This window comes from Trichomycterus rosablanca, chromosome 10 (assembly GCF_030014385.1).
Source record: "Trichomycterus rosablanca isolate fTriRos1 chromosome 10, fTriRos1.hap1, whole genome shotgun sequence".
In the NCBI taxonomy this organism is placed as follows: domain Eukaryota; kingdom Metazoa; phylum Chordata; class Actinopteri; order Siluriformes; family Trichomycteridae; genus Trichomycterus; species Trichomycterus rosablanca.
The window spans coordinates 34,960,995-34,972,075 of NC_085997.1; the positions used below are offsets into that span (position 1 = coordinate 34,960,995).

General features: G+C 39.8%; 1 protein-coding gene across 1 annotated transcript; it reads left to right on the plus strand.

The window, feature by feature from the left end:
- Window positions 1-451: 451 nt before the first annotated feature.
- Window positions 452-7,627, plus strand: LOC134322105 (eukaryotic translation initiation factor 4 gamma 1-like). The gene is made up of 26 exons (XM_063003976.1): window positions 452-523; window positions 634-724; window positions 835-950; window positions 1,233-1,310; window positions 1,398-1,490; window positions 1,758-1,821; window positions 1,920-2,075; window positions 2,172-2,305; window positions 2,407-2,545; window positions 2,663-2,796; window positions 2,898-3,036; window positions 3,154-3,287; window positions 3,389-3,518; window positions 3,621-3,754; window positions 3,902-4,009; window positions 4,212-4,577; window positions 4,699-4,845; window positions 4,953-5,189; window positions 5,281-5,385; window positions 5,530-5,748; window positions 5,861-6,068; window positions 6,212-6,321; window positions 6,653-6,825; window positions 7,036-7,161; window positions 7,287-7,368; window positions 7,473-7,627. The coding sequence occupies exons 1-26, from the start codon at window positions 452-454 to the stop codon at window positions 7,596-7,598; spliced, it is 3,621 nt and encodes a 1,206-aa protein (XP_062860046.1). The 3' UTR covers window positions 7,599-7,627.
- Window positions 7,628-11,081: the final 3,454 nt, after the last annotated feature.

Below are 11,081 nucleotides of genomic sequence, written 5' to 3' on the forward strand. Positions count from 1 at the left end.
TATCTGGCCTTTCTAGGTATTAATAAATGTAGCAACATGCTTAGAAACGAGTTTTTCAAATTGTAACATATTAAAAACAGGCCTGGGTTTAATGTCTGGTGGAGGGATGGCAGAAGCCCTGTAATGGACTGGTTTCCTATCCATGATGTGCTTATGTGAGAAACCGACTTATATTTGGTTTAATAATCAGTTATTAATTATAAGTATGACGGTATTTATACACTACATGGCATTTTGCTCTGTTTTCCAAAATGCATTGTACTAAATGAATTGAGGTTTTGTTATCTTTTATCAGGCACCAGACGTGTTCTGATAAATCTGAGCTGTAAAAGCGTTTAGTTTCTGATTTTGAAGGTTTTTATTTCTTCCTCTTTAGTTGGACCTTTATTACCCTGGTCAGTATCTCACCATTCCAGCTCCCTTTGTCCAAACCCCCCGTTATAGGACAACGATGATCCCTCAGCGTCGGATTTATCTCCCCTACTACTCTGAGGGCTTCGACTACTTACGTCCATGTGGACAGGTAATCACTACAGTCCTGTTCAACAAAAAAATAATGAATTAAATCAGATATTAAGTCAGTATTTCAATGGTAGAGACAATCGTGTTATCTTTCTTTTTTCTGTATTACAGTCCTGCCGTCCATTCGTTCCCCAGTGGCAGCAGCAGAATCCAGTGACCTGCCCCCCTGCTGGTTTTACCACTGGAAGAGTTGCTGACTATGGTACTGTGTACAGTAAGGAATATTAAATAACAGAAGTTACTCATCAAAAATAGATTAACACGATTCGAACTGCAATTAATAATAATATCTGATCTTTTCTGTTCTATCAGCTAAAGCGTTTTATCCGTCTCACGTCCGGCCTTCAATGTCCAGTCTGGCTGTGACGATGAACCCCGTCCATCAGCAACTGTTCACAGCTCCACTGATCAGAAAAGAGCGTAAACAGGTATTAAATGTACTAATAAGAGTGAACCTGCATGATTCAGATATGAAATTGCATTTATTTTATGGGCTCTGAGGGGATTTTATTATGAGAATTGCTCTGTGTGCAATACATGTTCTTACATGTACGCTCAATCTAACTGTTTAAAATATACTCTTATTTATTTAGCTGATAATAATCATATATTTAATCTTTATCTCTAAGATCTGTACATTATAATTCCACTGTAGCTTTTCTTAGTACCTACGAGTCTCAATGAAGCACTTCAACTTTATTTCATAACAGATCATAATAAAAGACCCCACTCAGGGAGGACGGGACATCACAAATGAAATCATGACTGGAAGATGGACCACGTCTCAGGTAAGATTACTGCTGGTTCATTTTATATGTGTATAACGTTATTTCACTTAATCTTCAATAATCACTTTAACTTAATCTTCCTTACAGGTTATAATAAAGGACCCCACACAGGGAGGACGGGACATCACAAAAGACATCATGTCTGGAGAATGGACCACACCTACAGAAACGTCACCTCATGTACGATGAGCACTCGGGGGTCTCAGAAATATTTAAACTTGTCGTCTATCTAAAGCTCATGTGTTCACTGATGTGTTGATGCAGAAAAGAAATAAATGTCGTGTTTATTAACAATTTTATTAGAACAGGTTGTGCCAACAAATATTTGGCCGTGTGATGCAAGTGTTTTATTGAATATAAAGTCGTAAAATCAGTGATAATTCTATTATTATAATGAAATAATCATGTAGTAAGAGAAAGGAAACAAATGTTCTTTTCTTTCACCAGTCTGTAGATGCAGAGGTCCAGACTAACAGTGATCCTGTAAAACCTGCTGCTGTGGCTGTGCTCAGTAAATAAACTATTTTAATATGAATCTCAAACTCTTCTTATTATTTCACATGTTTAAATGAGTCACTAAAATGACATTCTGTTTTATTACGATCTCAGGAGGACTATTAGAGAGTGTTGAAGATCCTGCAGCTCCCACTGAGACTGAATCTTCTGCAGCCAATGAGAACCCAGGATCAGATGAAGCCGTTTCCAAACATCATGATGATGTCCAGGAAGCTGACGAACTCTCGGAGAAGATCAAGCCTGAGGAGGGTACGTCTGAAAATCAGAAATATCCATATAAACATGGTAAAAACATCTTAATGATCTAAATGTGAGAAGGTTTCTGATCCTTCATTTATTCTCCAGACCACTGTGATCAAAATAAACAGCAGCAGAGAAAGAAATACAGCCGCGACTTTCTGCTGGACCTGCAGCTGAACCAGTTAAGCCTGCAAAGACCCAAAGTCCAGCAGCACGTTCCTGATGTTGTACTGGACCAGGTAGAAACATTTAACATCACTTTATGACTTTATTTTTCTAGATAAACAAACGTATCCTGCAGAGACATAAACAGTAATATTGGGTGTCATTTATTTTTTAGCCCCTGCTACAGAATTTGTATTTGAGGGACCAGATGAGGGAGTTCAAACCCTCAGTTACAAACCTGGACAGCACCGTTCCTGAGCCCGTTAATGTCCAGGAGGAAAAGATCAACGAGGAGAACGTCTCCCTCAAGTCGGGTAAGGCTGTAAAACAGAAATATCAGTGCAACACTCTTAAATGTGATGGGACCGACCATAAGAGCACAAAGTTTAATTCTCTACTTCTTTATATTTAATCCTTCATTTATTCTCCAGACCACTGTGATCAAAATAAACAGCAGCAGAGAAAGAAATACAGCCGTGACTTTTTGCTGGACCTGCAGCTGAACCAGTTGAGTCTGCAAAGACCCAAAGTCCAGCAGCACGTTCCTGATGTTGTACTGGACCAGGTAGAAACATTTAACATCACTTTATGACTTTATTTTTCTAGATAAACAAACGTATCCTGCAGAGACATAAACAGTAATATTGGGTGTCATTTATTTTTTAGCCCCTGCTACAGAATTTGTATTTGAGGGACCAGATGAGGGAGTTCAAACCCTCAGTTACAAACCTGGACAGCACCGTTCCTGAGCCCGTTAATGTCCAGGAGGAAAAGATCAACGAGGAGAACGTCTCCCTCAAGTCGGGTAAGGCTGTAAAACAGAAATATCAGTGCAACACTCTTAAATGTGATGGGACTGACCATAAGAGCATAAAGTTTAATTCTCTACTTCTTTATATTTAATCCTTCATTTATTCTCCAGACCACTGTGATCAAAATAAACAGCAGCAGAGAAAGAAATACAGCCGCGACTTTCTGCTGGACCTGCAGCTGAACCAGTTGAGTCTGCAAAGACCCAAAGTCCAGCAGCACGTTCCTGATGTTGTACTGGACCAGGTAGAAACATTTAACATCACTTTATGACTTTATTTTTCTAGATAAACAAACGTATCCTGCAGAGACATAAACAGTAATATTGGGTGTCATTTATTTTTTAGCCCCTGCTGCAGAATTTGTATTTGAGGGACCAGATGAGGGAGTTCAAACCCTCATTTGATAACATGGAAAGACTCCTTTCTGAGCCTGTTGAAGACCAAGAAGAGAAAATGGACATAGAGAACATTTCCAGTAAGACTGTTAAAGCCAAAAAAGAAGAAAATGTTGCTGATTATGTGGTGGATTGTTCATTTCTCTATGTTTGATATTTTTCTCTATTTCTTCTCTCTCCAGAGCACGCTGGTTCCAATAAGCTCCCCCAGAGGATCAAATATGACCGGGAGTTTCTATTGAACCTACAGATGACCAGTGCAAGCCTGCAGAGGCCCAAAGTAATGCTGGACATCAAGAACATTGTACTGGACAAGGTAGAATTATCACACACTTCATGATTTCATCTCTCTATAGCTGCACAATGTGAAACTCAAGCATGACATTGTTGATGGTCATATATAAAAGTGCAGTGGTTAAAAGCACGACCTCCCATGATTCATCTCTTTCTTAATTCTCTTTAGCCACTTCAGCAGCAGTTGTTCTTAAGGGACCAGATGGTTTCTGGAAAGAGTTTCAGTCCCTTGATAGCAAACCAAGACTGTCAGAAGAAAGAAGGTGAACGAGAACTGGTAGGTCACACATATAACCACCAAATATTCATTTTTAATATTCTTATATGTTTATATGTTTTTGTTTTCCATCATGTTGGATCCAATTAAGATATAAAATCATCCAGGTCTTAGATCTGGAACCTTGTCATGCAGATAAAGCTCCCCATATATTAAATTACCCTTAAACATGAACCTTGTTGGTTTGCTTTTACTCTTCTAGCCCTCCAGGATGCATCATCTTCAGAGAGACCAATGTAGAGAGCAGCGTAAAGTCATCAACGTCTCTCTGAACAACGACGTGCAGCTTCACAAGGCTGAGAAAGCCTGGAAGCCGGCAATAAAAAAGAGCTGCACTCAAGAAAAGGATCGAGAGGCGACCGAGACTCAGGAGCTGTTTCAGAAAGTGTGCAGCATCCTGAACAAAATGACACCAGAAAAGTTTCAGCAGCTGATGAAGCAACTCACCGAGCTCCCCATCAACACAGAGGAGCGACTCAAAGGTGTGATCGAGCTCATCTTTAAAAAAGCAGTTGCTGAGCCCAACTTCTGCACTGTCTACGCCAAAATGTGCAGCGGCCTGATGGAAGTAAGTAGAATCTTATTGCACAAAAATGATGCTTAAGAGCTGATAACACTGTGTAATGTAGTGTCGTTTTATTAGATGTTTAACAAATTAAACGTAGTTCCTTGTACTTGATCGTGTCCAGCTTAAAGTGCCCACATCAGACTATTCAGGATCTACATTGGACTTCATCAATCTGCTGGTCGGTCACTGTGAGGAGGAGTTCAAGAAGGACGAGAAGGATAACAAGCTCCTCCAGAAGAAGCTGAAAGATCTGGATGAAGCTGAAGAGGTGCTACATTCACCATCAATCAAAATTTTGGTCTTTTGGTCACCAAAGTGCACCAGAATAGTTTAGTTTGAGCAGAAGAACTAAACACACATACATGTTGAATGTAGGAGAAAGAGCAGCAGATATTAAAAGAAGAGCTGGAGGAGATTAAGATCAAAGCTCGCCTCTGTTCCCTCGGAAACATCAAGTTCATGGGGGAGCTTTATAAGCAGAAGATGCTCACAGACCAGTTCATCTACAGATGCATCACGAAGCTGCTGGAGAACAACAATGAGGAGAGCTTAGAGTCCCTCTGTAAACTGCTGTCGACTGCTGGAAAGGACCTTGACCTGGACAATGGAAAGGTAGGGACCAGTATAACCTTTGTGTTCCTCCTTATTGTAGGATCATGTAGATTTCTAAACATTTCATTATTTTCTGTCTTTGTTTGTGCAGGCTCTGCTGGACAACTACTTCAATCAGTTGGGAACAATCGTAAAGGAGAGAAGAACCTCTTCACGGATCCGTTTTATGATCCAGGATGTTTTGGACCTCAGAAGGGTAAATACTTCTACATTACTCACATTCATAACACAATTATCAGGTCTTTAATATATTCATACACACTCAAGCTATGATGTTAGAATTATATTTAAAGGAGTTTTTGCTTTCTTATATTTTTCTGCTTAATTCTTTGAACAATAGAACAACTGGATTCCCAGGAGGAGCGATCAGGGCCCCAAAACTATCAAGGAGGTGCATAAAGATGCTGAAGTAGAGGACAACGTGGAGCAGCTTAAAGTTCAGCAAAAGCTGCTTTTACAACAAAGTAAAGTACAGGCTCAGAATAAAAGCTGGAACACAAAGCCTGTCTACAACAAAAAATCACCCAATGATGGATCTCACCAAGGCAAAATGCCCAAAGTATGAAGAAGAAGCAAACACTTCCATTACTACTAATGAACCACCAAGGATTCTTATTTTATTAGTTAGGAAAAACAACTATTATTTTTGTTGTGAATATTTCCTCAAACAGCCTTGTGCCTTTAACTATGTGGATGTGACCTCCGGACAAAAGGACTCTCTGAGAAGTCGGACCAATAGCAGAAGATCCGAGGATGTCAGGTCACACACCCACTTTAGTGTGAAGCAAGAGAAGCAGTCAGGTAACGGAGACAGACAATGTGTCTCCAACAAAGTAAAAATGAGAAAATATGCCAGTCAGGAGAGCACAGAGAGTGCAGGTGAGTATAAACGTTCATCTGAAATATTAATAAATATGTTTTTATTTGACCTGAGCAGCACAGACATGAACAGACACGAGCCGACGTAGATAAACGCTTAATAAAGCAGTTCTGTATTTATTCTGTACGTTTCTTTATTTCAGCAGTGAAGCGTGAACCGACTCAAGCACCAAAAGCCACAATGAGTAAAGAGCAGCTGGAGAAGAAATCAGTGGCTATTATTGAGGAATATCTGCACATTAATGACCTGAAGGTAAAATCACCTGCACAGCACATCAAATCTGTAGTGTACAAGTAATAGAAAATTATTTGAGCAATGAATGACAAGTTGTTTGTCATAAGCGCCAACACAACATTAGATAGATGGATGGATGGATGGATGGATGGATGGACTTAAACTTAGAGTTGGTCCAAAACTACAAGTTGAGGGTACTTTGTTTGGTTGCACCAGACACTGACGACTGTGTGAAAGTCCTGAAATGTTTGTTAAAGTTCTGGTACTGAGTACAAATACTGGTAAAGCTCAGTTAGAAATATCCGATCAAGTCATCTGGTTGCTCTGTGTGTGTTTTCTGTTCCTGTAGGAGGCGCTGCTGTGTGTGCAGGAGATGAACAGCGCATCTCTGCTCTTCATTTTTGTAAGGATTGGTGTAGAGACGACACTTGAGCGCAGCGCCATTGAACGAGGACATCTGGGTCTCCTGTTTCACCATCTAATTAGAAATCAAATTTTGCCCGCTGAGCAGTATTACAAGGGGTGAGTGATGTTTCAGAATCACACTGCTAATAATAATAATAATAATAATAATAATAATAATAATAGTAATAATAATACTAGAGTAGTAATAGTAGTGTAATAACATTATTATTACTACTTCCACTACTGCTACTACAATTATTATTATGAAACTGCAGTTTGTACATGTATCACTATAGATGTGTGTTTGTGTTTGTGTGTTTTGCTCAGGTTCCAGGAAATTCTGGAGGTAGCTGAGGACATGGTGGTTGATATTCCTCATATTTGGCTCTACCTGGCAGAAATAATCCCACCAGTGCTGCAGGACGAAGGAATTCCAATGGCTCAGCTCTTCAGGTTACCATTTAATTAAACAACAGTAGATAAAGGACATTTAATAAACCGTATTGCATTCCTCTATTAGAATTCACCATTAATCTCTAATTTTCTGTTGATCTGATTGGTTGATGTTGTTTCTGTAGAGAACTGGCTAAACCACTGCTGACTATGGAGCAAGCTGCTATGCTGCTGGTGCAGATCATCAACCAGCTGAGTAAGAAAATGGTAAAATCAGAATCATTACTAAGCATAAAAACCCACAGTACACATACACAAAAGCACAGTAATCTACACTTCGAGTTTTCATATTATTGTTTACGTCTATGCAGAGCTATAAAGAAGCCCGAGGATTGTGGGATGAAGCAGGACTCAGCTGGAAGGACTTTCTTCCTGAAGGTGACGATGAGAATACATTTGTGATGGAACAGCTGCCTCCAGAATGGACCACCATGTAACATCAATAAAATAAAACTGCTCGTACTTAGATGTGTCACGTTTTGTCCTTTCCAGACTTTATTGCTCAGATTTCTTATGCACATTAGAGCTGATGCAACTGAAATATATGGACACACATCAAGTCAAATTTATTTGTGTAGCACTTTGTACAATGAGCATTGATGTCTCAAAGCATCTTTACAAATTCCAGGACCAAAAAAACCCTGATAAACAAACAGAGGACAAGAGGACAATTACAAGAAAGAAACCTTAAGAGACTAAACAGGACCCTCCTCATTGGGTGGCCTAGAGTTCTTCAGCATTTTGAGCTGCAGTTGCTCGTCTGTTGGATCGGACCACACGGACCAGCCTTCGCTCCCCAGGTGTATCAATGAGCCTTGGTCTGTCACCGGTTTAGCACTGTTCCTTCCTTGGACCAGTTTTAATAGATACTGACCACTGCAGACCAGGAACACCCCACAAGAGCTGCAGTTTTGGAGATGCTCTGACCCAGTTGTCTCACAATCACAATCTGGCCCTTGTCAAACTCCCTCAAATCCTCACGCTCACCCATTTTTCCTGATTCTAACATCAACTTTGAGGAAAAAAAATTTCACTTGCTGCCTAATATATCCCCCCCACTAACAGGTGCCGTGATGAAGAGATAATCAGTGTTATTCACTTCACCTGTCAGTGGTCATAATGTTATGCCTAGTCAGCGTACAAAGTTTAGGCAATGAGAAGGTACACTGAATTTAAGGTTATACTACAGCAAGGCTAGCAGAAGGAATTTAGGTTAATATTACAGCTTGGCTAGAACGAGAAATTCAAGGTCATACACTGTAAGCCCGGATAAGTTCAATCTACTTAAAAAATTTTAGGAAACCGGTTGCCTTAAAAAAGTTAAGTAATGTATAATGAAAACTTGAGTTAGCATAACTTAAAACATTAAGTTATTACACCTAAAAGGCAAGTTGATTAAACTTAATTTTTTTGGTTATACCAACTGCTTTTCCCAATAATTCTACTTATTATCTTGAGCTCAATGGACAAAATTATTGATTTCTTCTTAGTTTTTATGTTAATTACGTTTTAAATATCAATGAGAGATGTTTATAGAAAAACAGACAGAATAATAGTTATTTTTCTTTATTTCACTTCAGAAGTATTTACTTAAAATACAATATGTCAAGAAAACATGTTAAAAACTGTACAAACTGTATCTAAAGTTCTGATAAAACACAAAAAGCTCTTCACAGTAACCATGAACCTGTACTCAGTTTCACACAGCAAGTTGATTTCTTAACGTTTGGCTGCAGCTCTCTGAAACAAAACAAAGAAATAAGAAACAGAAGTATTAATATCAACATTAATACCATTCATTTAAGGATTAAAATAAAGCAAGCCAGCACACTCTTTGCTTCGTATGAAGGCTAGCATGCTAGCATGTAGCAGCGCTGTTTGATTATTTATTTAGTGTCAACATTAAGTTCATTTATTTTAAACAAAATTGTTAAGTAAAGTACAACACTTACCAAAATTGGACGGAAGATGAAAAAGTCCCATCAGACTGGTGTACATGCTACTCAAAAATAGCATAATGAGTAAGAAAATGTTTGTCCATTTAGTTTAACAAAGGTTCCACTTCACAAAAGACAAGTTTATTTTTGCAAAAAGCCTTAAATGAAAAGTAAAAAGTAATTTGCAACAACAGGTTACAAAAGTTCAAACAAATGGCTACCCGAACACAAGAAAATCATTTTTGCCTGATTCACCAACAGCAAGCTGAAAAGAGGCGGACTTACACATAAATGGGGGCGTTTTTCTGTTTAATTACCTTAACTTAACTTTTTTAAGTTAATCTGATAGAAACGTATTTTTTTTTTGTTTAGTAAACTTAAATCTTTTAGCACATTTAAATGTGTACTCAAATGAGTACATTGTACTCTGCATTTTTTAGTAGAGCAAAAAAACTTAAATAATTTATGTAAGTTGTACTAAAAATGTTTGATTAGATATAAAGTCCGGGCTAACAGTGTACAGCTAGGCTAAATTAAAGACTTTATTATCATGTCATGTCAATCTAACAACCCCTAAAGCAAAGGCACAGTGCCATACTCATACACAAGACAATCACTGAATAATGCGGAACAGGTGATGATTATAAACATGAGAGTGAATCAGTAGATGGGTGGAGACAAGAATGGCATGAAACATAAACACAAACATGTGATCCCAGAACCAAAAGGGCATGGCAATTACAGTTTTTTGCAGTTGCTAAGGCCTGAGAAATGGTACTAGTAGCACAATTTTAGAAATTACTAACTCAAATAGCCTTTCTATTGACCTGGTACTCTAAACTATAAGCTCATTCTCTACCTTACACTCAGCTAGCAATTCTAAAACACACTTTTAGCCAAACACTAAACACAGGTTGCTACATTAAATAAAGCAATACAAACTGAATACCCTGTGTTTCTTTTTGGAATACACTGCCATGCAAACACCACACCCATGAACCAAGTGCCCAAACCCAGCCCCCACAGGTGAAAACACTTCTGGATAATCTTTACAAATGAGCACCTGAGCCCTATAAAAGAGGTCACAGGTTACACATCTTGGTTTGCACAACAATGGAGGCAAATGCATAAGAAAGAGGACAAAGCCAGAGAAGAGGACGAGGAAGAGGACAAGCACGAGCACCAGCAAGAGCACCAGCACCAGCAATCGCACCAGCAGCAAGAGCACCAGCACCAGCAAGAGCAAGAGCACCAGCACCAGCAATCGCACCAGCAGCAAGAGCACCACAAGAGCAAGAGCACCAGCAATCGCACCAGCAGCAACAGCACCAGCAAGAGCAAGAGCACCAGCACCAGCAATTGCACCAGCAGCAAGAGCACCAGCACCAGCAAGAGCACCAGCAGCAAGAGCACCAGCAAGAGCAAGAGCACCAGCAATCGCACCAGCAGCAAGAGCACCAGCACCAGCAAGAGCACCAGCAAGAGCAAGAGCACCAGCACCAGCAAAAGCACCAGCACCAGCAAGAGCACCAGCAGCAAGAGCACCAGCAAGAGCAAGAGCACCAGCAAGAGCAAGAGCACCAGCAAGAGCAAGAGCACCAGCAAGAGCACCAGCAGCAAGAGCACCAGCACCAGCAAGCGCAATTATCACCGATGAGATCCTCTGGTTGACCATGTGATCAACCATGGGTTGAGTTTTCGTGAGGCTGGGCAGAAGGTAGTGTTAGCTCAGAAGGTAGGGCAGTGATAGCTCAGTGGTTAAGGTACTGGACTAGTAAACAGAACGTTGCCGGTTCAAGCCCCGCCACCACCAAGTTGCCACTGTTGGGTCCCTGAGCAAGGCCCTTAACCCTCAACTGCTCATCGTGATCAGATCATTGTGTAAGTCGCTTTGGATAAAAGCGTCTGCTAAATGCTGAAAATGTAAATGTAAGGTCCAGCCTAATCTAAGCCACTACACTGTAGCAAACATTATCCGGACCT